Source organism: Canis lupus, chromosome 4 (genome assembly GCF_011100685.1).
Source record: "Canis lupus familiaris isolate Mischka breed German Shepherd chromosome 4, alternate assembly UU_Cfam_GSD_1.0, whole genome shotgun sequence".
Classification (NCBI taxonomy): Eukaryota; Metazoa; Chordata; class Mammalia; order Carnivora; family Canidae; genus Canis; species Canis lupus.
Genome location: NC_049225.1, coordinates 60,572,759 through 60,600,616, shown reverse-complemented (window position 1 = coordinate 60,600,616; position 27,858 = coordinate 60,572,759). Strand labels below are relative to the sequence as shown.

The 27,858-nt window shown below is 48.9% G+C and overlaps 1 protein-coding gene and 1 long non-coding RNA gene across 3 annotated transcripts in view; one reads left to right on the top strand and one right to left on the bottom strand.

The window, feature by feature from the left end:
* Positions 1-780: 780 nt before the first annotated feature.
* Positions 781-27,858, bottom strand: LOC111095598. The gene is made up of 5 exons (XR_005358454.1): positions 27,093-27,858; positions 26,276-26,469; positions 23,299-23,371; positions 2,917-3,012; positions 781-1,652 (listed from the first exon to the last, which is right to left on the bottom strand). It is a non-coding gene; the product is annotated as an uncharacterized LOC111095598 (long non-coding RNA).
* The window catches only part of AFAP1L1 (actin filament associated protein 1 like 1), a 59,661-nt gene continuing 40,877 nt past the window's right edge, over positions 9,075-27,858 (top strand). Inside the window, exons 1-2 of one of the 2 annotated variants that reach the window (XM_038535072.1) lie at positions 26,514-26,667; positions 27,062-27,170. Coding sequence is in view for 1 of the 2 variants with exons in the window: in XM_038535069.1 (XP_038390997.1) it covers positions 9,114-9,129 (16 nt within the window). In the remaining variant the exon portion in view is untranslated. Of the gene's footprint in view, positions 9,130-26,513; positions 26,668-27,061; positions 27,171-27,858 lie in introns of those variants that run through there. The other variant, XM_038535069.1, reaches the window with a different exon arrangement.

Below are 27,858 nucleotides of genomic sequence, written 5' to 3'. Positions count from 1 at the left end.
GGAACTTTTCTCCATGCACATGACATTTTTGAACACTGGGGGGCAACCTTACATTAATAAAGCAGAACATGATGGGGGGGGGGGGGCGCGAAAGCGTAAAAATCACAGAATGTGAGAGCCTGAAGTCAATACAATGGCCGCATTTTGCAGCCACAGCAACAGGCCCACTGAGCATCTGGACAGAGCAGGACAAGCAGCCCGGTCACCTGCACTGGAGCCCGTCATCCTCACCAGGCACCTGGAGCAGAAACGTGGGCCTAGCTGTGGAAGGTGTCAGCAGCTGCAGCTGGCCCTGAACAGAGCCAAACGTGGAGAAGGAGGGCTTGAAATTCAAGGAGAGGAAAGCACTGCTAAAATTCATAGTAATTAACATCACAGAACTGCGCCATCTCCATGAAAACCCCACGTGGAATTAACTTTTTTATTATTATTATTCCTGAGAGACACAGAGAAGCGGAGACATAGAGGAAGAAGCAGGTTCCTCACAAGGAGCCCGATGTGGGACTCGATCCCCAGACTGGGATCATGCCCTGAGTCAAAGGCAGACACAACCGCTGAGTCACCCAGGCATCCCTGGAATTTATTTTATTTTATTTTATTTTATTTTATTTTATTTTATTTTAAGATTTTATTTATTTATTCATGAGAGACACAGAGAGAGAGACAGGCAGAGACACAGGCAGAGGGAGAGGCAGGCTCCATGCAGGGAGCCCGACGTGGGACTCGATCCCAGGTCTCCAGGATCACACCCTGGGCCGAAGGCAGGCACTAAACCGCTGAGCCACCCAGGGATCCCCTGGAATTAATTTTTAAATGCTTCATTTCACATCAGACTTCAAGTTGCTGAAAATCTTGCCTACACAATGATAAACACCTACTTACAGACACAGCCATGCAGGGACACTCTCACACTCAAACCATTCAAAAACCCTGGAGTAACATCTTCAATAAATAAAATCCAGAGGCTATGAAGATGAGGGCCAGCCTCTCATTATCACCCAGGAGCCCCCTCGCCTCTTCACCTGGCCTGGTCCAGTATGATTGGCACAGGAGCACAGGTAAGAGAAATCACGGGCCTGCAGTCACACACACACACTCACAAACACACACTCATTCTCTCACAGTCTCGCATACATACACACACTCATACTCTCACACACTCTCACACTCTCACACTCACACACAGTTAAGTCCTCAGGGCAAATTAGAGCCAAGTGTGCAGATGAATCAAGTCAAAAGTAAGTTGACATCTATACCCATGACCAAAAGTGTTTCCCAAATTTCAGTCACTCCAACACAACGTTCTTGATGTTCAACAGATTCTTTGCTTGCTTAACGCTGTCTACCTGATATTTTTCTTTCAACTGACTCATACCTGACATTTCTATTTTAAGCAACATCAGTGGAAGTATGGATTCCTAAGGACCAGTCATATGCTTTTAATACAAATTCAAATAAATTCGTAACTCCTCAAATGTGGTGGTCTCTGTCACAACCGAGTCCAGGCCACATTCCCACCAATCACCTGAATTCCATGCTTGGGGAAGCATCGCTCTATGTGACAGAAGTAGGACGGGAGGAGATGTATATTCCCTCAGTTTCTTCACAAAGACTGGTCTTCGAGGAGCCAGAGGGTAAAGAATCTGAAGATGCTGCGCACAGAGAAGAAAACACAAGTTACTACGACGATCAAGCAGGACCTGACTGACCACTGCTCACCTCAGAGAGCCAAGACTCTCCTGCACCCCAGGGGTCATGCCAGCACAATGTCCTCAGACCTTGAGAGGTTTTCGTTGGATACAGTCCCTTCCCCTGCTGCCCCAGGTTGTAGGGCCTCTGCCTTCATGGGCACCATCATGAGCTGCAGCAGGGACATCAGAGCTCTGTGGCTAGACTCAGCTTCCCTCTTTACCAGGCAGGGGTTGTGGGCTGAATTGTGTCCCCTCCAAAATTCATATGCTGAAGCCCTAACCTCCAGTACCTCAGAATGTGTCTGTATGTGGAAGTAGGGCCTTTAAATGAGGCCATTTGGGTGGGCCCTACTCCAATTAGCCTGGTGGCCCTATAAGAAGAGGAGATTGGGACACACAGAGACACCAGGACACAGAGACACCATGTGACAAAGGAAAGACCATGTGAAGAGGCAGCAGGGGGGTGACCTCAGAGGAAACCAACTCAATTGCCACCTTGAGCTTCGACTTTCAGCCTCCAGAGCTGTGAGAAAATAAATTTCTGGGGCACCTGGGTGCCTCAGTTGGGGAAGCATCTGCCTTCCCCTCAGGTCATGCTCCCAGGGTCCTGGGATTAAGTCCCCCATCGGATTCCCTGCCCGGCGGCGGGAAGCCTGCTTCTCTCTCTCCCTGTGCCTGCCGCTTCCCCCTGCTTATGCTGTCTCTCTCTCTATATCAAATAAATAAATAAAAATCATTTAAAAAGAATAAAAGAAAATAACTTTCCATTGTTCAAACCCCCCAGTCCGTGGGATTTTGTTTGGAAGGCCCTAGCACACTAATATACCAGGTGAAATTAGCTTGCAAAATAGGAATGACAGCACTTATTTCACAGGGCGGTAAGGACATCAGGTTGTATGTACATCAGGTTGAGTAGCGGGCTGGGGTGTGTGTGTGTGTGTGTGTGTGTGTGTGTGTGTGTGTGTGACATCCCCGCACCCTGGATCAAGTGCTTTCCCAGCGCCCCCTCTGGCCAGGGCCAGAACTGCAGGGAAGGGGGAATGACTTTCTCCCCTGGAATCGCCACCTGCACAGACGCGCAGGCCTTCAGTGGCGGGACCTTCTTCACCATAGACTGGGAGAGACCCGCTGCTGCTGAAGACCAGCAGAGGATGGCAGTCAGGAGGTGGAGACAGAGTGGGGACGGCTCTGTTTGCCAGCCTCATCCCTTCAGCTCCCCAGTTACCTTCTGAGTGAATGGATTCCTTTCTTTGGCTTAAGCTGGTTTGAGCTGTGATGCTGTCACTTGCCACCCAAGAAGTCATGGCCAATACGCTGGCTCCTAGAGAAAAATAACATTCATTAAGTGGAGTCTCAAGGGAAGTCTCCAGCGCCTTCCTGTGGATAAGGAATTTATTGTCACACAAAGGAAGTGTGACTTCCTATCTAACTCACTGATGGGGTCTTACCCACCTGAACCAGTAGAAACTTTCCCGAGCAATTTGTCCTTCTGACAAAATAGTGGCACTATTTGACCTTTTAAAAAATATACACACAAAATTCCACCTCCTAACAGACCCTGTGGGTAGCAGGAGCTGGAAGCTCTGTAAGCCTCCTGTTTAAGAATACGAGGTGTTCTTGCCCTAGGAAGGAGGAACCTGGCTGGAGGGATCACATTTCCGATGGTTTGATTTACATAAAACCCCCTGCAGGGGGCAGCCTGGGTTTGTGTGTGGGTGGCTGCGATTTCAGGATCCCTTAACCTTTCCAGCAGCGCTGACCAGTCTTCAGAGGAAACCCACACTGCTTACAATAATCACTCACACTTCTGACAGTGCGCCAGGCACTGGATTAAGCATCTGACATATCTCATCTAATCCTCCGGGTGCTTCTTTTACCCTCATTTTAAGGATGAGGAAATGGAGCTCTTGAGTAATTTGTTCAAGGTTTCACAGCGGTACATAGCAGAGCCTGACCCCGACTCAGGGACGTCTCACCTGAAGCCACTGTACACCTACCTCCCTAAGCAGAGTGCTAGCTGAATTTGGAGAACGCTTCCTCTGTGCCGGGCAAGGCACCAAGCACTCTACATGCACGCATGGAAGCCTCACAAGCCCTGTGTGCGTGGAGCTGTTGTTTGCCTCCAATTTTCAGATGATTTTTAGATGAGTCATGGGGGTCCAGAGAAGTTGAAGATCATGCCTTTGATCTTGCTCTCCCTCGACGTGCCCCACAAAGGTAGAAAATGACAGTTATGGGACAGGAGAGTGGCTCTGGTGACATCAAGTCTGGAGTCCTGGACTCCACCCCTGGCCCTGCCTCTTAGGCCTGGTGTGCTTTCAGGTAAGGTTTCTTCCCAGCTTTGGGCTGTAGTTTCCTTACTTAACCAACGAGGAGACCACCTGGCTAACCTCTCTGATTTTTCTCTGCTCTAAAGTTTTTCTGGTTCCGGCTTCAGAAATTCCCTTTGGACTTCGGCAGCCTGATGTCATCCGGCAGCACGGAGGGGAAGATGGAGCATACAAGGCAGCCTTTCAGAAGGGAGTTAGCCCCTGCCCTGCCACAGTGTTAGGGGCTGGGCATCTCCCAGGCCCTCGGGGTGGAGGCGCCCAGCTGGACAGACTCTCTGGAAGGTCTTCATGAGGCCATAATCTCCCTCAAGCTTCCACAAAGGTAGCTGTGGGCCAACAGAAGACCATCTGGCAATGTTTCCAAGCAACTGCAATTCATTGTCAACATTATTGAATCAAGAGATTTTACACTAAAATCTGGATTCCTGGATTTTCCTGAAAAGTCTAAAGATGCGGCCACTCCAGGCTCATGTCCTGGCTGGCCACACTGGCCCATGCCCCTGGATCCTGACCTTTCAATGGGACAACAGTGCTCTCCTTTGCCATGGACCCCAATGCTCCCCTGGCCACTCACACACATGCCTCCCCTGGCTGGCCCTTTAGACACTTTAGTCTGGAAGCCTCACATGAGGAACTAAGGGTGCTCTTTTTTTGAGAAAGGACTCAAAGAGAAGGGACAAGCCTCATGCAGCATTTGGGCATAGAAACAAAAGCTCGGGATCCCTGGGTGGCGCAGCGGTTTGGCGCCTGCCTTTGGCCCAGGGCACGATCCTGGAGACCCGGGATCGAATCCCACGTCGGGCTCCCTGCATGGAGCCTGCTTCTCCCTCTGCCTGTGTCTCTGCCTCTCTGTCTCTCTCTCTGTGTGTGACTATCATGAATAAATAAATAAAATCTTTAAAAAAAAAAAAAAAAGAAACAAAAGCTCTTTTCCTACCGACACAACCAGTGCGCTGGACTCTGTTCACTACTGAAGCTGAGCCCTGTGGCCTGGGAACAGGTAGGAGCCCTGAGCCCTGGAACAGAAACCTGAAGGTGTGACCAAGGAGGGGCTTTCATCCATGAAACTCTCTCTTTCTCCCAGCAGCCACCACCCAGATCTCTATCTGCTTTCCGGGGCCCAGGGTGGACCAGCAGACATGTGTCATTTCCCTGGGTAGGAGCCATAATGGCGATATTGTACTGAGTGGAACAAGAGAAGTTTTCATCCGGCCACCAGCCCTGGGCAGACGCTCGAGCAAGGGGCTCTGGGGCTCACTCTGCACAAAGGAGCTTGGGAGAGGGGCCCTGCACCAAGGAGAAGCCCAATGGGCTGGGCTGCATGCCCACAGCAGCACGCAGTGAGGAGGCTGGGAGGCAGAAACCTCTTCCTTGCAGAGTACCTCACTGCAATCTCATTTCCCCCTGCAAACAAGTGAGCAAACGAACAATCCCAGGTGACAAATGGCACCCTCTGGGATGCAAGCATTAAAAGAAGCCTCATGAGCCCTTGAGCTAGTATTCATTGACTCATTCCACAGTACTTGCTACCACTCACCCCTGGCCAAGCATGGCACTAGAGCTGTAGGGATCTAGCAGGGAGTAAGACACAGCACTCACCCTCTCAGTGCTTGTAATCAGGGAACTGGGTGGGGAGGAGAGGCAAGGCAAGAAGTTAGTAGGAAATTAAACATTGACGACCCAACTGAAGAACTGAGATTCACAGAGCAACAGAGTCAGTCCAAGAACTCAGGTCTGAATGCCCCATCTGTGGTTTTTCTTACTCTTCCCAGGGTCTCCTGAGCTATATATCTGCACTGAGGTAGGGGGTCAGTGAAGAAGGCACCCTAAATACCATCGTAAGGAACTTGGACTCTACACTGAGGACAGAGGGAAGCCATCCCATATTTTTATTTTTATTTTTATTTTTTTCATCCCATATTTTTAAGAGGGATCTGGGGGCACTTGCCTTTGACTCAGGTTGTGATCTCAGGATCCTGAGATCAAGTCCCTCATCAGGCTCCCCGTGGGGAAATTGCTTCTCCCTCTGCCTATGTCTCCACCTCTCTCTCTCTCTCTCTCTCTCTCTCTCTGTGTCTCTCTCATGAATAAATAAATAAAATCTTTAATAAAAAATTTAAGGGGGATCTGATTGGGGTCATGGAATGTTCGCTCTGGTGGCCATGATGCAAGCAGACCTAGAGGCAAGACAAAAAGGTAGAAGACTAGAGTATGTTTCTTTCACTGGGACAAAGAATCTTTAGCCTCCAAATTTTTCTTTCCCAGGGCTTCCCAGTTCCACCTGATAAGCTAAGAATGAGACTGGGGAGTATCATTTGTTTTCCCAAGATTGGGAGCATGAGGGAGTTGAAAGCTTTCTTCCTGGTATTGTTCACGGGGATCAAATTTGATATCTTTTTACAGAGCCAGAGCTCTCCACACAGAACTCTTTAGACAGCACCAGACAAACCTAGTACCAAGCAATAAGAATCCTCTCCGAGGGTTGCACTCATGCAGAGACATGGGAAGGAAAGGAGGAAACAGGACATCCACAACCACCATCCAGGTCCTTCACTGGCGCTTACCACTGGGCACCCCACAATCACACCAAACCAAACAGCTCTACCAAACGGCTCTACAGGCACGTTCTGTGGTCTCCCCCACTGTGGCTCTGCCCCTACTGTTTGCTAATTACTGTTTGAAATGTAATCTCCCCATTGTGGGCTCACCCAAATGTCCATCATCCAGTACTGTCACTATGATTGGCAAGAAATTCTTGCTTTGTCTTGATGAACTCCAAGAGGACTTTATCTCTCCTCTGGTCCTTTTCACATAGTAATCTGTAACTCATTTATTTTGTGCATATTTATGTCCTCTATTAGATTGTATATTCCTTGAGGACAAGAGCCCATTCCCACTTGGTGTTTTTTCTCCCGATAGGAACCTGCACAGAATGCAACAAATATTGCTACGTGAATGGATGAAACATGGTGTCCTTTTTATGGTGACCATAGACTCCATTAAGTGAAAAGGACAGAAAAAAATATATAGTTATTCCTTGTCCAAAACCCCCAAACAGGGTTTCTCATTCAGTGATCCTGACAGCAACCCAGCTGTAATCAACTAGGTCAACAGTACCACCCAGTGGGCATTATGAGAACCACTACACCTCCACAGCCCCTTCTTTCTGTTAACTCTTGGCAAACTGTGCACAGACTGTTCTCCCATTTATACATGTTTCCCAGTCCAAAGTTCAGTTATTCCCCCTCCATAAATCACCCCACAGATATATATAAATTCTCCTTAGCCCTTTTGACTTTACTGTTTCAATTCTCAAATGAACCTCCAAAATTCTTGAAAGTTTAGCAAATATTTTTTAAGAATCTACCAGAGCCTCTGTCTTATAATTGCTATACTTTACAATATTTTACTCTTTCAAATGAATTGTTATGTTTTTAAACATATTAATGGGCTGCTCTGGGACCTTAACAGCCATCTATTGCCTTGTTTCCAATGTTTCAGAGTTCCAACAGTGAACTTGGGGAACTTAATCCACTTGCAAATTGTTGGTTGTCTGCTTTAGAATTTAAACTGACCTTTTCAAATTGGAAAAGTAGGCAGGAACAAAGAGGAAGTTGGAAAATAATAATGGCTCACATTTTTATAGCTATTTATGGTTTATAAAGTGGGTTTGTACCATCATTTCATTTGCCCTCGCAACAGCCCTACGAGGTCAATCAGAGGTCTCCCAAAGCACAGATGAGCAAGAAAGTCTTATGCACTTCGTGGGGCAAGACCTCACACACAAGGTTTCTGACTCAAATCCTTGTTTTTCTTCAGCATGCCACATTTCCTCTGAGGGCTAACACATACTACAAACAACCCATGCAATGTATGGAAGACAGCATTAATTTCAATTTGCCCATAAAAGCCATGGAGAAAAGATCCCTAGTCCAGGAAAGTGCAGGATACTCTTTCCCAAGCTGCTCCTCGCCTCTCTCTGCCTTTGCACAAAGTGTTCCCAATGCCAGGATGTTCTAAGTTGAAGGAGTTCCCTAGTCAAGACTGAAAACAGAGCCTTGGCCCAACTTGGGGAGGAAGGGTGTCTAGGAGGACAATTGGGCTTGGACTTCACTTTATAAAAGGTCTTAAATTTAGATATTTGCTATGGCATATAAATAAGTTATACCTGTTTTCACAGAGACACAATAACGGGATGAAAGAAGTTGACATTCTTCATACAACTTTAACCTTAAATCCTGACCCTGGGCCGCACTGGCCGTAGCGGTGTTCTTCCCACGCGCTGTCATCGGTTTGCCAAGAGCGCGCCTCCCTCGCACTATACTTTGGGCGCTCAAAGTATTCACCTCCACAATGTGTGTTCCCCCCGTTTGGATGTTTCATCCGTTAGTACACAAAGAAGCTCAAAAGCTGGAACTATCCCAAGCAGTGTCCACCTTTTAACCCTCTCTGTGTGTCCTTGTCTTTGACGCTCTTCTTTTTGGAGATCTATCATTATTATTATTCCCTGCTCTTCGCGCACCCCGCGACTGTCGCCGCACCAGCGTAGCGCCGCGTCCACTGTCTGGAACTGGAAGGTGCTCAGGGAAGACGCCTCGGCCGCGGACGACACAGCCCAGGTCGGGCCACGAGGGGCACAGCTGCAGCGGGAGGGCTTGATTCCGCCGGGCGGGGGCGGGGGCGGGGGCGGGGGCGGGGGCTCGTCCCGGCAGTCGGGGCGGCGGGCAGAAGGAGCGCGCTGGGAGGTGCGACCGTAGGCCCCGGCGGCCGGCGGGGCGAGCGGAGGCGGGGGGCGGCGGCGGCGGGGCGCGGCGGGGCGGGGCGGGGCGGGCCCGGGACCCCCGCCGGCCGCGCAGGGGGCGAGGCGCGCTGCGGCCCGATTCCGGGAGGGCGCGGGGGGGCGGGCGGGGGCGCGGGGCGGGCATCCTGTCGGGGGAGGGGCGGCGCGCAGGGCGCTCCCGCGGGGCCGCAGCACAGCGCCGCCCGCCCCTCCGCCCCTCCGCCCCTCCGCCCGCCCCTCCGCCCGCCGGCCCCGCCGCCGCCGCCGCCGCCGCCGCCAACCCGCGCCGCGCGCCCGGGCACCGCCAGCGCCATGGACCGAGGCCGGGGTAAGAGGAGCCGCGGCGCCGGCGCCGGCTGCTGCGCGGGGCGCGGAGGGAGGACGGCGGTGGGGGGGCGGGGGGGGAGCGAGAGGAAGAGGAGGGCGGGGGGGCGAGGAGGGGTCGCGGCGGTGGGAGGCCGGGGCGGGTGTGCAGGTGCCTCCGCCGCGGGGCCGGCTCCTGAGCCGCAGAGGCGCCCCCCTCGCGTCCCGGGGCCGCGTCGCCCCCGGCGTGTAGGACCAGTTTCCTGCGCTCGGAGTCAACTTCGTGAATCGGTTTGCAAAAATGCCCCGCGGGCTTCCCGGGGCCAGCGGGCCCCTCCCACCCATGCCCCTCTGGAAGAGTGAGACGGGGCCGGCAGGTACACCCCCAAACGCGGGGTGCCAGACGCCCCCCGGAGACCCGAGCCTGCAGCTGCCCGAGGGCCTTGGGAGCGGGGACAGGGTGCGTGCCGCTGCGCGCCTGGGCGCCGGAGACCCGCTCTGGCCCTGACAAGCTGTGCGGTGCCATCTGCGCCCGATCCCTCTGCCCCTCTGGACCAATGACAAAGTCGGATCGAGGGTCTCTGCGAGGCCCCGTCTTGCTCCCACGGTTTTTCAGGAGTTGAGTGTGTCTGATAAGAGTCTCAGAGCTTGGTGAGGGAGGGCGTGTGTAAATGCACAGGAGAAAAGAGAGCAGCGTGCGTGTGGGGAGGGGAAGGGGGCTGCTTAAGAAGAGGCCCGGACACTTCAAAAGGCGTGTGTCTGCCGAGAAGGGGCCTGCTCGGACGCGCGGGACACCGGAGCACCCAACCACCCACGGCTGCCAGGCCGAGAGATCACAGGTGTGAGTGCGCTTGGTACACTGGCCAGTGCTGCGCCAACGTGAGAAGCATTATTCTTGTTACTGTTATCAATGGGAAATGCCTCTGCCTCCCTAAAAATCTCACACCTTTCCTCTATCTGCCTGTTTGCTGGGCTGAGGCCCCCAAGGTGGGCGGTGGGGGTGGGGACAGGAGCGGGGGCGGAGGAGGGTATGAAAGCAGGGAGGAGGGCACTGGGGGCAGGGGTGGGTGCACGAGCAGGTTTCAGGATCAGCTGGCACCGACTCCCAGTACGGAAAGGCCAGGCTGAAGGAGTTCCCAAGGCTCTAGGGGACCCCAGCTTCCAGTTCAAGAAGCTGGGCGCGACTTCTCCACCCACCTGTTCCCAGCACAAAATACTGCTTACACCTTCCCCTTTCGGGCCTTTGGGGAGGCAGGAAATGGACGGGGCTTCCGTCTGGCTCTTTGGACACTGGGGCTCCGATTTGTAAAGCAGTTCTCACCTGTTAAGGGACAAGTTTGCAAACAGCATAGGCACCAGAGAGGAGAAACAGAGAGAAGAGGCACCTCTAATGTCCCTCAATCGTCCCTACCCACCTCCCACACAGTACATCTAAAGCAAAAAGTGCCCTCCTCCAGAAAGTTGTTGAACGTCCCTGTCTTGGTCCCCAGCACAAAAATCCACATCTGGTCTACTCAGAATTATAGGAGGACTGTGCCCTCCTTAGACAGACCAAGGGTGACAATAATTCAATTAGCTTAAAATGTTTTATAACCAGACACCTCCCTTAAGAAGGCTATCTCCTGAGCACTCTTCCCAGGAAGCTGGACTTCCTGGGACCCAGTTAGTACACAAAACTTTCTAGAGCTCTCTCTCCTGCTGCTGGCTTTCCCAGCCTACTTTTCCTTCTCCTTAACACCTCTTGTCTCCGTGTGCTATTACTTTAAGAGTTAGACATGGCCCTATATGTGTTGTGTCTACCTTTCCTCCCCAAGTAGAAGCTTCTGGAAGGCAGGGAGTGGATCCGTGTGGTCACTCTCCTGACACAATGCTTGGCACACAGTACGAACTCGCTAAGAGTGGTTCGGTTCATTAACAGAAATATGAAGCACACTCGGTAGTGCACTGCAAGTTGATGGATTATACTGTTGATTTTTAAAAGAGAATATACATCAGAACAGTTCTTTGTGACTTTCAAAGGCCTTCTCAAAATGTGAGTAAAGTGGTCATATGGCCAGGGCACATGAGATCAGGTTGTCTATCTAGTTCCTAAGTTGTCTATCCTGCTAAATTATTGCAAACATCTTATGCACTAAAGCAAACTATATCTGAATTAGAATGGAAACCTGTATACGTATTCAAAATAAAACATGGAGCTTCAAAAGGCATTCCAGCAGATGTTTTTTAGTGTGCCCCTAGCCCCTAGGTGGGTGTGTGCATTCACTTCCATTGTCTCATTGTCCCGGAAGGTTTAAGAAGCTTGGGTTGAGTTTCAAACTCATACTTACTACTACGTGGGGAGTGGGATTGTCATGCCCAAGATACCGGGGAGGAAACTACACTTGAGCATTAATAACAATAGCCACGGAAATCATCCTAGGAAAGCTTGCATCGCAGGTGTATCAGTTTGCTAGGGCCGTATAACAAAGTACCACAGACCAGGTGGCTTACACAACAGATGTATTTTTTCACTGTTTGGGAGACTAGAAGTCCAAGACCAAAGTGCTGTCCAGGTTGGTTCCTGGTGTGGCCTTTCTGACAGGCTTGTAGACCTCCACACCTTTTTTTTTTTTTAAAGATTTTTATATATTTATTTATGAGACACACATAGAGAGAGATACAGAAACATAGGCAGAAGGAAAAGTAGGCTCCTCACAGGGAGCCCAATGTGGGACTCGATCCCAGGACCCCAAGATCACGACCTGAGCTGAAGGCAGATGCTCAACAACTGAGCCACCCAGGTGCCCCGAGACCTCTGCCTTCTTGCTGTGTCCTCACCTGACCTCTTCTCTGTGCTCTGTGCACGTATGAAGAGAGAGTGCTCTCTGCTGTCTCTTCCTGTTCTTATAAGGACATCAGTCCTATCAGATCAGGGGCCCACGCTTATGACCTCATTTAACTTTACCTCCCTAGAGGCCCTGTCCCCATATACAGTCACATTGGAGGGCTAGTGCTTCAACCTATGAATTTCAGGGGGTACACTCCAGATCAGCAGGATTGGGTCACTGCCACTAGTGGCACACCAATCAGTTGCTGTTTAAGGGACAGAGCTAAGTTTGAACCAAAGTGCTGATCTTAAGCTTACTGCTGACTGCCTCTGCTGTGGCAGGTTATCTGCCCAAGCCCTAGAGCAAGATTTGGATGCCATGTCTTCTTGCCCCCGGTCCAGGTACCTCCCTCACACCTCAGCTGTGCTGCTCACATCTTCAGCAGCAATTGCAGCATAAAAGCTCAGCACCAAGGTCAACTGACTCAAGAATAAAAACAAACCTGGAAATTAAGACTTCTCTTCTCACAGGATATATGTCTTCCCATGAGTAAAGGAAAATTTATATGAGGCCAGAACAGAGAGAAACCACTCATAATGAAATCCCTTCCGGTAGGATTTACAAATTCATGAATATCATACAAAGAGAGTAGGAGAGGGGCACCTGGGTGGCTCAGTGGTTGAGCATCTGCCTTTGGCTCAGGTCATGATCCCAGGGTCCTGGGATTGAGTCCTGCATCAGGCTCCCTGCAGGGAGTCTGCTTCTCCCTCTGCCTGTGTCTCTGCATCTTTCTCTATGTCTCTCTTGAATGAATAAATAAATTAAATCTTTAAAAAAGAGAGAGAGAGAATAAGAGACTGATGGCCACAGATACCACCTCCTACAGGACAAATTAACTAATTCTGTCTTCATAGGATAAAAAAATATGAATACTGATAATACCTATCTCTTGGGGTTGTTGTATATATTAAATGCACAGAAGGTGCTTCAAACAATGCCTAGCATGTGGGACCCACTCCGTAAATGCTATTGTAATTAAAGCCTTGTATCATCAGATTCCGCATAATAAAATTGCTTTATAAAGCTTCACTTGCAGGGGTGTCTGGGTGGCACAGTTGGTTAAGCAACTGCTTTTGGCTCACATCATGACCTTCACGTCCTAGGACCCAGCCCCGCATTGGGCTCCCTGTTCAGCGGGGAGTCTGCTTCTCTCTCTCTCTCTTTCTCTCTCTAATAAATAAATCTTTAAAGCTTCGCTTGGTTCTCCCTCAAGCTGCTCTGACTCTGATGACAGATTTGGAGTCCCTCTTCTGTTTTAAGGATGAGCTAGACAGCTTTGTGTACAACTCAAAGACAGGATCTGTATCATAGTCTTCTCTATATCCTGGAGCACCTCCTTTGTGGTGCTTATCCCTTGAAAATCCATCTCTGACCCTCAATAACTGGACCACAGTCTGACAGATGACTTTGAGTGACTGGTAAAATACTAATATGTATGCCGACGTGTCCATATTTCTTATGCATCCTATTTACTCGTGCCCACTGACTGGCTGTGTCTTCCAAATTTTGCCTCTGCAATCTTTCCAGTCTTCTCGAGCCATCCCCTCTTTAAAGCCTTTGGTCTAAATTTTATCTGATTTTGTAATATGCCTTCTTAATGTCCAAGATTATATCTGATCTGCTTGCCTCATGTGAAGTCACCGATTTCCCCATGGTTCCTTTCCTTTCCACGTCACAACTAGTTCTTTTTCAACTAGTTGAATTCAACCCAAGATGGGAGTTTCTTTTGCAGTCTGTGTTCTTTGGGAGATCATATTGCCTGCTGGGCAACTCAAGAAATAATCAGAAACTCTACTTTTCATTGAATGGGATTTTTATTGTTCAAGAGATGATGGAAGAACCCATTCTAACTATTGTGCCTCTGTTGGACCATCTTTGAGATTCACATTAGGAAAGCCGCATCTTCCTTATCCAGCTTCCATGGGCCAAGCAACCTGTAGCTACTCCTAGAATGAGCTCTCTACAGTGGCTCACCACCCACCTTCTACCTCTAGGATTGTGCATTCCCATGCAGATTACCTCTTCCCTGAGATCCAAGTTCTTTCTCTACTCCTATCGGTTACTGGCCTTCTGAAAGGAATACTCAACCATATTCATCTTTTCCAAATATGTTTTGTGACATCATCTTTGTCAGCCTCAGTCCAGACTGAGTAAAGCTGAATGGTTCAGAGAATAGATAAATGCAGGTTTGAAGTGTTCTGGTTTGTTTTTTAAGTTGGTTCCATGCCCAATGTGGGACTTGAACTCATGCCCTGGGATCAAGAATTGCATGCTCTACCAACTAAGCCAACCAGATGTCCCAAGGGTTTGAGTTCTGGCTGCAACTTCCTAGCTGTATGATCTTTCTGAACTGAATAAATTAATTCCTCTGAACTTCAGTTTCACTTCATTTGCAATGTCGTGGGTAAAGGTAATACATGTAAGCTAGCTCTTAGGAAACATTCAGGAGTGATAGCTGTTATATTTATTAAATACAATGACTTGGATTTCAGCTACTCTCTGCAATGGGTGTATGTGGTCATATGGGGCCATGAGATTTGAACTTCCTCTCTTCCCTGTAGAGGCTTCTGCTGTCACTGGGCGCTGCTTCCACATCCTTATCCCACTCAGAATCCATGGTGTGTGGCTTCCCCACTGTAGTCAAGTTTTTTTCTGCCTCTCCCTCAAATATCAGTTTCAAATCCCCCTTCTCACATGGGTGAGCACCCTGCCAAGTAAGTTCCTCCCTCCCCAACCTCTGCCAGAAGCCTATCATTACTCCATTCTGATCTTTGCTTGGGAAAAACAATCTTGTGTTTGGATACCATCGGCTTCTCATACTTTTCTTACCCTCCTAAAAAAAACATGCAACTGAACAAAAAAGTACAGCTCCTGCATGCACATGCATGTACATGCACGCATGTGCATACACATACACACACACACACACACACACACACACACACACACACACTACCCCTAAGCATTTTCCTCCTCCCTTTCCTGACCAGACTTCTCAAGTACACAGTCAGCATGTCAGCCTCCAGCTCCGTCCCCTACGACCCCTGTGCTGCCTGCACTCTCCCTTCCAATCACACCTTCTGCGGAAAGCCCGTTCTTCAGTGTCACAGAAGGTTCCATTCTGTTTCATCTTTCACCTCCTCTAAGTCCCATCACCTGGACTTCTCAGTAGCGCTATTGACCTGCTATCGACTCCTCTAAATGTGTTCTGCCCCTTGGTGGACATGAGGAAAGCATGGATTTTGGAGTCAAATAAGTCTAGGTTAAATAACCCCTGCTCCATCCCTCCCAGAAGCCTTTGCTGCCTCTTCTCCTGCCCCTCAGTCCCACTGTTATCAGAGCTCACAGCCTCTGGGCTTCCCCCACCCTCAGGCAAATTACCCAAGTCTTGCCCCCTCAGTCTGCAAAGCAGGAAGAATGACACCTAGAATGGGGAGACTGGACTGTGGTGATAGTTACCCAGTGCCCTGTGCCTGACCTGTGGCAGGTGCTCACTGTTCTTCTCCATCTTCCCTTCTAGCTCACTGGCGTTTTCTTCTCTGATGACTCTTGCCCCTCTCTCCCCACCGTCAGGCCTCTCTCTACACTCTCTCCTGTAGAGAACCAAGCCCCCATGATGGGGACACCCAGTGTCCCTCTTCAGCCGCGAGTTGGGTCCACTCCCAGCATTACCTCCTGCCTGTGGTGCGTTTCCATCCGGAGGTCAACTCAACCTCCGAGTGACCCAATTTTGAACTCCTCTTATTCACCACCAAATCAGATCACCCTTCCTGTTTCTCTTTTTCTGTTAACAACACAACCACGTGAGGAGCTCTTGGAGGAAATGGGGCTGTTTGTGAACAAGACAGAATTTGAAAGGGGGACACAGGATCAGCCCTGTAGAAGAGATAATAGAACGACATCCCAGAAGGCTCTTCAAGAGATTCAACAGAGGCCAATTTGGGCTTGAGCTAGGAGAAACATACAAATGAAAAGAATGACTCACTCCTAGAATTGGAGTTGCCCAGGGACAGAATGGCCAGAGATCAGGGAACCACAGAATAACTCCTATGGGGACCACAGTAATCATACAGGCTAAGAACGACTGTCACTTAATATTCAAGTGGCTTCTATTGGCATGACCCTTTTGCAAATTGCAGAGAATGGGACTTCCACCTGAAGCATCCATCTTTTATTTAAACATACGCTTTGTCATAACTTTTACTGGGTCTTATAAATTGCACTTAAGGATAGAATACAGGAAGAAGAGGACCTGATGGCATTAAAGACAGTAATTTAAACTATAGATCTGATCATGCTTAAACCCCTCAGTGGATTCTCCGCGTTCTTAAGATGAAAACTATACTCCCTGTGGTGACCCTCAAGGCCCTGCCCTCACTGTTACCAACTTACTTTGGGCCCTTGGCCATCTCTTGCTGTGGGGTCCCCTTACACTGGTCTTTGTACCTCCAACTGGTTACTCCTGCTCATCCTTCAAAGTCTATTCAAACCTTACTTCCTCAAGGGAGTTGCTCCCAAGCTCCAGCTCCCTTCTATAGGGGCCCCCTGGCCCCCTGCACTTTTTACCCCTTGGCTGTTGTCATAATTCTAATCAATGGTGGGATTAACTGTTAATGTGAGCTCTGTGAGGGCAGGGCCCTTCTCACCTTTGTTCACAGCTCTTTCCCTAGCAGCTAGAGTCATGCTTGGCACATAGTAAATGCTCAAAAGATGTCTGTGCAGATGATGAATAAATGAATGAAAAACTACAAAATTCACTGAGTAAAAGCTGGATATGGCCACTTTCAGCTCCAGGATTCTCCATTTGAGTGATTCTCACTTTCTGGACACAGAAACATGGACTTCATCATTATTCATTGTTTCCTTTGCTTTCATCTTTCATCCAACAAAACTTTAAATCCTGTTGATTATTATTGATTATTTTCGTTTTTTTTTATTTTTATTTTTTTTCCCTGTTGATTATTATTGAAACATGTCTCTTGGATGGCTTCTTCTCTCCATCCAATGGGAGCTTCCTGTTTCTGCTCTCACCTTTTCCAGCCTGCCCTGAGGACCACCCTCCATTTGTCTGTTGAACTCCAGCTGGGCTCAGAATCATCCCCTGTGGAGCCTACCGAAAATATGCCCCCAGGGATCTGATGGGTGGGTCTGAAGTGAGGTTTGGGTACCTGTGCCTTTTGCAAAGCTCCCAGCTGAGTCTGATGTGCTCTGTGTTGTGAGCAGAGAGACCTGCTTTTATCACGACCCTTGACCCTGCCGAAATACCTGCCAGGATTCCCTCTTGCTATCTCGAGCACTGTCTTTTATACATTTCAGCTGAGTGGGACTCTAGGATCTGGATCTCTTACCCAAAGTAGTCTTCTGAAATGTCTCCCTTTATCTTTAACATGCCAAGCAATTTTTCTATTGTAGTCCATAATATATCTGAACACATTCCCCTCCCCTCCCCCCAAAAAATCTTTGCCCAGTGGACCTCTAGAGATGCCAGTGTTTATCTTGGGGCTTCTCCTTCCCTACCCCACCCTGTACTCTGCTGTGGACTCCCAGGGTGTGTGAACTCTAGCCTGAGAAGACCAATCTCCAATATATGTGCCAGGACACAGTGCCAGAGTGGACATGAGTCTGGACACGGAAGCAGAATCCTACATCCTAGCCCTGGCTCAGCCGCTCACTCTGCAAAGCAAGAACATACATTTTTATAACACTTCTGACTTTTAGAAGTATTTCCACGTTTACCAGTGGTATCCATTGCAGCATGGTGTTGGGACGGTGGGCATTGTGAATGCTTCATTCAGAGCCCATGAGCCTCTGGTAATCATACCCAATCTCACTTTGCAGTCGGACACTGTAGGATCGCTGTGGGCAAGAAGGAACCTGTGTAATAGGGGGATATTTAGATAGAGTATTGACCACTAAAATCCTTTTTCTGCGGACCCTTCTAGCCTGAATTTCTCTCCTGTGGCTTCTCTCAACTCAGGCAAAAGCCCTGTGAAATGGACAGGTGAGACATCTCCCATTGGATAGATACAAAAACTGAAGCTCATAAAGATGTCTCCGCTATTCCCTGTCCCGGAAAGAGACCAGTTCAGCATCACTCGGCTATTATGAAATCATCACTGCCACATCCCCCTTCTATCTCCTCTTTGACTTGGGGTTATCACCACCCTCCTCAGTCTTGGCTTTTAGAAGATTTCATTGCACTAAGTTAAATACCCCTTCTATGCATCTGCGAGTCCCGTAGTCTGAGACGGTCTTGCCTTCTCATTTCCAGTGTCTCACACCTAGCAGGTGTTCAATAAGAACAGCCCACTGAGCGTTCACCAGGAGTCAGGCAGTCTACATTTGTACATGGGGCTCTTTAATGCTCACACAATCATGAGGTTGCTGCATTTTAGCCTTTCCGTACATAAAACATGCCATTTGTTTCACTGGGTGAAAAGTCCATCCAAAACTGCTGCCTACAGTTATGACTCAAGAGTATCCATACTGTGTGAAGCTTTTATTTTCCAAAATCACAGCCAAGGCATGGATGTGAATTATAAAAATATGAATATTATTTTTTATTAAAAGCTCATGACAAAATCTAGTTTTGCTAGGCCATGAAGTATGTTCCCTGTGAAGGAAGGTGGCTCATGTCAGTGTGCCAATGCATAGATCATTATTTATATATTTGTGATACTTTTCTTTTTTGGGCACTGCCATCTCTCCCCCCAAGGGAACTCAATGGGAATGTTTGTTGTGACTTTGCCCTCTGTTGCATTTTAAAGTTATTTCCTGTAATTTACTCTGAGTAGATAACTAAAAATTTGTTGTATATATTTGTTAAAATATCCCCATTTTACAGATGAAGAAACTGAGGCTTAGAAAGGTCAGTTTATTTACGGAGACCTGCCTGCTTCCAAATATCAGTTTTTTACTGAATGCTGGAGGGTTATCCCCAAGTCAGTTATAGGAAGGAACATCCCCAAGGAAGTTATAGTCAGTTATAGCCTTGTTGCTAGATAAGCTACAAGGATTTACTGGGTCCAGGTTTCAAGGTGGGGGCAGAGAGGATGCTGGGAAGCAGGGGAAGGAAAGAGGACGCCCTCCGTCAGTGAGTGATAGGGCCAGGCAGCTGGCGTGAGATTTTATTTCTTGCCCTTTACACTCCTCCCACTGTAGTCCTCAGAGTTCTGGTGTTTAGAATTCAAGAAGCTCTCATCCTCCTGGAGCTAAGAAAGAGGCCCCAGGCAGGGCTTGTCCTCCATCTAAAATTCCATTTGGGAAATCCCAGCCTCTCCCCAAGTGAGGGTGGAGGCACAGAGCCGGCCAGGCGTGATTCTTCTCCCTGGCACAGCTGTCAGGCTGCAGCAGGGGCAGAATGTGGCACCACATTGCAGTCATTCCAGCTCCGGGGAATTTATCGACAGCATGTCCTGCGGGAGGCAAGCTCAGGGGCTTTTTATAGCCCTCTAAGAACTGAGGGGAAAACTGATCTCTTGAGAGCGAGAAGTGGTGCACGTGTCTTTTCCAGGCACCGTTCCCTCAAACCTGTAGTCCCAGATGCCCACAGTTCAAATCAGGTCAAGGGTCATGGCTAAGTGAGCAGTGGCACACCAACTGTCCAGGAGACAGAGATCCCAACCAAACCCAGTTCCTAGAGCCCCCTCCATTGGCTTCAGTTTTCTTCACTTTGTCAGGTCGAAGGGATTATAAGGCAGGAATCTGCACATCACAGCCTATGGACCAAATCCAGCCGGCCACCAGCTTTTGTAGATAAAGTTGGTTTTTTGTTTTGTTTTGTTTTGTTTTTTTGTAGATAAAGTTTTATTGGAACACAGGCACACCCATTCCTTCTGCATTGTCTGCATGGCTTTCTCACTACAAGAGCAGAGCTGAGTAGCTGTAACAGGCCATATGTGGTCTGCAAAGCCTAAAGTATGTATGTACTATTTGGTCCTTTATAGGAAAAGTTTGCCAACCCTTGGATTAGACTGTAGAGAGTTTAGGAGTGTCTACCTAGAGCACTGTGGTAAGAAGGATTCTGAGGGTGTCCAAACTCAGGAAGGAAGCTCTATCCTTTAGATCATAAAAAAGTGTGTATTCAAGAATAGGGTTGGAAGGACCCCAGAATGCCATTTGCTCATGTTTTTCAAACTACTTTTAGTCCCAGAATCCTTTTGCAAACAAAATCTTAAGCAATAGAGCTCGGGGTGAAGTGGAAATGAGAACATGGTACAGTCCATTCTGTCCCTCCTATTCCCAAGGCAGCACCTAAGGAAGCTACACAGTTCCCATTAGAAGAGCATTTGAAAACCACCTCTCCAATCCTATGACTCTTATTTTACAACTGGGGAAACTGAGGCTCAAGGGGCAGCATCTTGCCTCAGGTCATATGACGGACTCCCAGTTGGCTTTCCATGGAACTACTAACATGGTCATGAGGTGTCTGCAGAGCAGAGACATAATCTCTGCTGGGGAGAAAACACATCCATTGGCTTTGGGGACCTCAGAGCTGCCATTAGTGCGTGGGTGATGACAGGCCCTCACTGACCCAGCAGCCCATGGGGCTAAACAGGGCTGCAGTGTGGCCAGGACACATTGCTGCTACCTGCTGTGCTTCACAGTGGTTAAGCAAGGCTTGCTTGGGAGCTTTTTTTTTTTTTTTTTTTTTAGAACACCAGAGCCAAAAGAATAAAAGGAAAATTGAATTGGACCATATTAAAAAAAAAAAAAAAAACAAAACAGTCATACCAAGACACATTTTTAAAAAACAGAACATGTCTCACTAACTGACATATCAGTTAGTTCATTTTTCTGGGTTTTTTTTCCCTCCCCAAGAAAAGCTCTTATTAGGCAGATAAAACATCTTTAAACCAATGCCATCCTAGAATGGAGAAATTATGATAATGTATACTGCAGCTTTCTTTTGAAGATGGAATCAGATTTATTCATTTGTAGAATAAATATTTACTCTTCCTGTCCATTCTTGTTGAAGGGTTTGCTGAGAGCAGATGCAGCTGATATGAAACCAAGGGGGATTTTTTTTTTTTTTAGCTCCACTTGAACCCAGAAGAAAACTGATCTAAGGGTGTGCTGAGAAGCCAGAGAGACCGATCGTGTTTCCTCAGGGCCAGCCAGCGACCAGGTGCAGCTCTGAGGGCTTCCAGAGGGGAAGCTCGGGGTCCCTGTAGCCGAGTCTCTTAGCGAGGCACCAATGCCGGGGACATGAGATCATACCTGCCCGGTGGCCATCAGAGAATATATTAGAAGGACCAGAGGGCTCAAGGGACATTTTCTAGCCAGGAACCTCAGAACCTGGGGAGGCAGCACCCAGGTAGAGAAGATACCAGAGTAAAAAGAAAAAAGGCCCAGAAATGTGCTCTGCATGCAAGGGGTGGGCATGCCGACAGCCCAGAGAAGCAGGTAGGGGTTAAATGGAGCCTCCTCAATCAGGTCCTTGGACAGAGTAGGGCTCATCTTCCAGGTCCCCAGCTGGGTGTGTCCCAGTCCTGGAAAGGCTGGGGTGCTCGGATTTGTAACTAGTAATAGAAGCAGCCTAATGCTGGAGCCCTGGCTCCAGTGTCATGTTGCCTGGGGTCTGAATCCTAGCTCTACTCATCCACTTAATCCCCCAAGTCTCAGTTTCCTCAACTAAAAATGGAGATAACGATCTCCCATCTCCCTACAGGGATCATTGGATTCATGCAATGAAAGCACTCAGCACATAGGAAGCATTCAATTAAAAAAAAAAAAACTAACACTTAAAATACAGATTTGTAAACGATCGCCTCCCTTAATGAATTAGAATGGAATCCAAGTTCCCTCTCTGCTGCTTCCCCTCTGGCTTCGGGCTTCTGGCTCCTGGCTTCTGGCCTGCTGGTCCTTGCAAGGAAGGGATGGAATGACAGAGGGATTGCGGATAAGCCACAGGGAGCGCATGTGATCGTGTCACACAGGAAACTGGCCTCAAGGCCCTGGGGAGCTACCGACCAGCCGGGTGTGAGCAGGAGGGGGTTCGTGTAAGTGTTGCCATTGGGGGACGTTATTAGAAGCGGCAGTGAGCCTGTGTGACAGTGGGAAGGGAGAGGCTGGAAAGAGGTGACCAGTTAGTTGCTGCCCACGAGCGGCAGACTGCATAACATTAACTCCTCTCTGTGTTTAAGTTAAGAACAGAGAAACACACAACTTCAGGCTCTATCCACTTTCAGGTAGAGTTGTGTGGAATCATTGGTCTAATGTGGGAGCAGAGATGTTTGTCTGGGGCTCTCCCCACAGCTCACGACCCCCGTCCCCAAGACCTTCTGCTATCGCTCTCCTGGAGCAACACCCCAGCCATGGAGCAGGGACCCCCCAAGGGTCTCAAGAGCCTGCCCCAGGATGGCTGGGCGCCCCGTGGACTGGAGTGCTGGGCATCTGGTCGGCACCCAATGCAGGTTTGGCAGTGGGAGGTTTCTGCAGGCAGGGGAAGGAAAGTGGAGGGGAGGAAAGGAGGACAAGGGGCTTCCCACCTGGGCCTCAGTCAGGGCTGGCATTGTGGGCCTGACCTTTAGCCCCCAATCTGGAATGGCTTGGCTAAGCCCCGGGTGATGGTTGCATCCCCAGTGATTGCTAATAACACGAGTGGTGATAACCAACCTTTACAGAAGGACTCAGGTGCTGGCAGTTTTAGCCTCCCACCCCGCCCCTGTAATACTGCCTCCCTTCTGCTCACCACAACCTCTGAGGGGGGCACTCTCGTGATCTCTGTGTCACAGATGACAAAACTAAGGTGTTGTCACCTGCCTCGGGTCTCTAGGCTGGGGAAGACAAACCCCAGGGTTGACTCCAGGTGTTTCTCACCCACTTGTCCACTGTACTGACCTTTCCCAACCCCCCTGTCGAAGGGCTGTCCCATGGGGGCTCGACCCCTCTTGGAAGGGACATCCACCTCTCTTCTTAGTTCAGATCTCTGAAAGTTCTATACAGTGGACCTAACAGTGTGGTCTTTGGAGCCATGACCCACTGGTCAGAGTCTAGCCTCCAGTGCCCCCCAGGGCCCCAAGGAACAAGTTCACTCCTCCTCCTCCCCACCCCTCACCCCCGCCATGAGCCCTCCTGCTCTTGGAGACAGGTGTCCTAGATAGGATTTCCAACCTTCTCCCTAGTCTGAGGTCCTCCTCCAAAATCTGCATTGTTAGTTAATCTGTCCCCAGTGCACCTGCTGTGTACCCACTACTGTGCTGGGCACTGGACAACAGTGACAGACACTAAACTAGACACCATCTCTACCCTCATGGTTTACAGTTTAATGAGGAAGGATATTGAACAAATGATCTGCTCTAGAGGGTGTAACAGGGTGACCTCACCTGTCCAGGAAAGGAGGACTGCCCTCCTGGAGGAAGTCGCATCTGAACCAACCCTCATAGGAGTGGGCACCATCTGGGGAGCAGGAGAGATTTTAAATTAGCAGTAAGTCAACTTGGTATGCATCAGGAATTGCTCTAAGCACCGTACGATGCTCCACGGGATCCACACAACAACCTGTAAGGGGCAGGTATTATCATTATCCCCGTTTCGCAGATGAGGACACTCAGAGAAGTTAAGTAACTTGCCCAAGGTCACACAGTTAGTACTTGGTGGCAGTTGGAGAACAAGCCACGCAGAGAAAATACCATGAACAGAGCCCTGGGCTGGGGTCTCAGATATTGAAAATAGGTAAGGAAGAGTAAAAAGTAACTCTTTATAAAAAAAAAAAAAATCATTGAACATAACAAAGATAAATACATAGTATGTTCCTAAGAGTGCATCTGCTACTGATTTTCTGGTTCTTTTATCACACTGAGGTTTCTGTGGGCTGATTGTCAACCTAATCCTTTGCCTTCTGAATGGAAATGCTGTTCTTCATCTCTTGAATCCTACAGAGGGTCTGTTGCTTGTTTGGGGAGAGGAGGAACAGATGGTATATATAACTAATAATCACAATTTACTGATTTACAAAACTTCATGCTCTCACTTTTCATAGACCTTGTCAGATTTGAGCCTCACAACAGGCCTGAGAGGTGGGTAGGGCAGTTGTCATCAACTCCACTTTAATGTTAAGGAAATTGAGGCTCAGAGACATGAAGCAACTAGTGCAGGGTCACACAGCCAGTAAGTGTGGAGGTGGGGCTTGAGCCCTGAGCTTCTGGCTCTGGATCCTGTGTTTTTTCCTCTACACTAAAACACAGCGGACAGCGGGAAGCCAGAACAATTCAAACCCGGCACTTGTGACCTCTAGAAGGTTCATTAGCCTTACTAATCTCAGTTTCTTGTCAGTAGAACAGGGATAAGAAGAGCTCCCACCATATAGGGCCACCACCAAGATTGAAGTAGTGGGCACAGAGTGGTGGCCACTGAGAATAGTCCCATAATGGAGTATCTCATACAACACAATGAATGAACACCATGACAGACAACAATATGGGTAGATCTTAGCAGTATAGTGGTAAAGAAAAAATCATAAAGGATTACCTACAACATTATACGCTCTTTTAATAAAGTTAGACACAACTACAGATTTGTAAAAAGCTTTTGTGGCTATATCTGATTGCAGTAGCACTATATACAAGGGAAAACAAGGATGTGACAAATACAGCATTCAGGATGGATATCATCTGGACCCCGGCTTTTGCTTTGAGTGGTAGATATGTGGGTGCTTACTACATTAGCAGAAATCACTGATGACAGACATAAATAAATAAATAAATAAATAAATAAATAAATAAATAAATGTGGAGCATGCTTGAACCAGTGATGATGGTGTCTCATGAAGCAAGGATAAGGATTTTTTTTTTTTAATTTTTATTTATTTATGATAGTCACAGAGAGAGAGAGAGAGAGAGAGGCAGAGACACAGGCAGAGGGAGAAGCAGGCTCCATGCACCGGGAGCCCGATGTGGGATTCGATCCCGGGTCTCCGGGATCGCGCCCTGGGCCAAAGGCAGGCGCTAAACCGCTGCGCCACCCGGGGATCCCGCAAGGATAAGGATTAACTCAATTCTTATCCACCTGAAGTTCTATTTTTTATTTTATTTTTAATTTTTTTTTTGTTTTTTTTTTAAGGTTTATTTATTTATTCATGAGAGACAGAGATTGAGAGAGAGAGAGAGGCAGAGACACAGGCAGAGGGAGAAGCAGGCTCCATGCAGGGAGCCCGACGTGGGACTTGATCCTGGGACTCCAGGATCATGCCCTGGGCTGAAGGCAGGTGCTAAACCACTGAGCCACCCAGGGATCCCTATTTTTTGTTTTTAAAGGTTTTATTTATTGGGACACCTGGGTGGCTCAGTCTGGGTTGAGAGTCTGTCTCTGGCTCAGGGCATGATCCCTGGGGTCCTGGGATGAGTCCTGCATTGGGCTCCCCTTAGGGAGCCTGCCTCTCTCTCTGCCTATGTCTCTGCCTCTCTCTCTCTCTCTCTCATGATTAAATAAATAAAATCTAAAAAAAAAAATTCTTTTTTTGAGAGAGAGAGAGCACGTGCTCACAAGTGTGGGGAGGGGCAGGAGAGAACCTTCAGGAAGCCTCCCGGGCCGATACAGGGCTCAGTGCGGGGCTAGATCCACAACCCATGAGATCATGACCTGAGCCGAAACCAAGGGTCAGATACCCGAGTGAGCCACCCAGGCACCCCCTGAAGTTCTATTTACAAAAAGAAATGAAAGTGTCAGGCACAGGGCCCAACCTGTTGGGAAGCATTCCAGAAATGTTCACAGTCTTTCTTGGATATCTCTACTATTATTTACCTTATCTGCACACCTCTCCCCAGAGGTCCTCCTTGTCTGCCGCAGGCTATTGATGGGATGGATCCTCAAACTTCTGTGAGGCAGAAAGCCTGCCCCATCTAGGCCTCAGGCCACTCAGGCCAGGCACCCATCCTGTGAATGGACACCAGTGGGGAAAGGTCCTGAGGCGTGCATTGCTGGTTCCAGCAAGCTTTGGGGGTAGAAGCTTTGGGGGTAGCCCCGTTAGAAGACGGCCAGAAGGTATTACAATGCAGAAATTGGAATCTTAGGCTCTAGAATGAGGTCTAGGTTCGAATCGGGATTCTGCTAGCTGTGTGCCTTTAGGCAAATGACTAGGCCTCTCTGAGCCTCACTCGTTCATATGTAAAATACTGTACCTCACGGGGTCATTATGAGAATTAAGTGAGGTAATCTAGGCAAAAGGGCTTAGCACAATAGCACAACATCTGGAACATCATTTAAGAGCTTAAAAATACTACCTTGCATATGTTGGCAAATCGAACTCCAATAAAAAAATATATATATACAAAAAAAAAAAAAAAAAAAACCAAGACAGACTACCTTGCTTTTATCACCGGGTACCGCAGGCCACTCCCAGGACCACGTCTGCCCCCCACGCAGCCGAGGACGGAGAGGGTGCAGGCTGCCGCGGACGGAAGCAGCTGCCATCTTGTGCGAGGGGGCGAGCATGTGTGGGTCACAGTTTTCCACTTCCTCCTGGAACCATTTCCTTTGTGAGCTAAACAGGGAGGAATCTGCAGACAAAGGAACAATTCTGGGAGAGCCCAGTCCCACAGCCAAAAGCTATTTCCTCGGAAGTCACCGGCTTGCCCCACACCCTCCTGTCTGGAAATGGCTTCCCTGGTGGCCCAGGGCTGGGACACCAGGTGCCCAGAGCGAGAGCTCTGCTGGAGGATGGCGACGCCTGGACAGAGCTACTGCTAGAAAGACCGGTTAGGATGTGGGGCTTCCCTGAGCCTGTCACCCTGGCCTGATGCCTGGGAAGAGAGTCCCCAGAAAGGCCCCCCTGACCTGCTTCCCAAATAACCTCCCTGACCTCTGGCCTCCCTGTCTTCCTGAAATAACAGATCAGAGAAGTGTGCTAGCCTAACATCCCACGTAATGATCCCCATTATTATTATTTTTTACTTATAGACCCTTTCCCCGCTTCACCCAAACCGACACGTGAGCATCCTGAGCTCCTCCTTACAGAAGTGGAAGGTGATGCTCGGAGGGCTTGAGTGCCTTAACCCAAATTCTAGCAGGTGGGAGGCATGGCCCCAAACCAGCCGTCTCAGACCAAACCCCCAAGTCCTCCCCCTCTCCCTTCCCACCTCCCTCCCTTAGGATTCTGTACTTCTGGATGGTGGAGTCAAACCTGCACTATTCTCTTCAGCATAAAGGATATGAAGTTTCCTGCACCAGCTGTAATGAACACACACAAAAGCCTTCCAAGGTGACCTCCCCTGCCCTCCCTCACACAGGGGCTATATTTAACTCCTGGAAAGCAGTCAGCACCAAGGCATTGGCTTTGCAGCTGGGTTGCTTTGCTGCTCCTTTTTCATTTTTTTCCAGCCCGCAGGAACCCTGGTCTTCCCCAAACACTCTGGGACAACAGGAAGTGTTTGTTTTAGTGACCAACAATGCCAGTCCGACCAGCTTGGTTCCCTCTCCGCTATTGTGCCCACTGTTTGGCCTTCACTTGGACTCCAAGAGAAGTGCTTATGAATCTGGAGGAAGTGAGATGTCCCCATGGCCCCCAGTAGGTAGATCCGCAGCAACTTGAAAGAGACTGTGAGCAGGGGAAGGAGAGATTTCTGTACCCACAAAGTGAAGGGGCGGGTCTGCAGGCCTCACCTGTAGGTGGTGGCTTCTCTGTGGAGTTAACCCAGAGCTGGGTAGACAGGGGTAGTGCCACGAAGGACCACTGGGGCAGGCATCACTGAAGAGCTCCTTACCGGTCTTCCTGTTTTGCAATCTGCACTTCCCACGCATGTAAAATGGGGCTAGCCCGCCTTGTCATAAGGATTAAACTGTGTAAATAATACATGTAAATCTCTTTAAAGCAGAGGGTGACATAGAATGACAATGTAAGAGTAATGCAAATAGCTAACATTTATTGAGAACCTACTATGTGCCAGGCA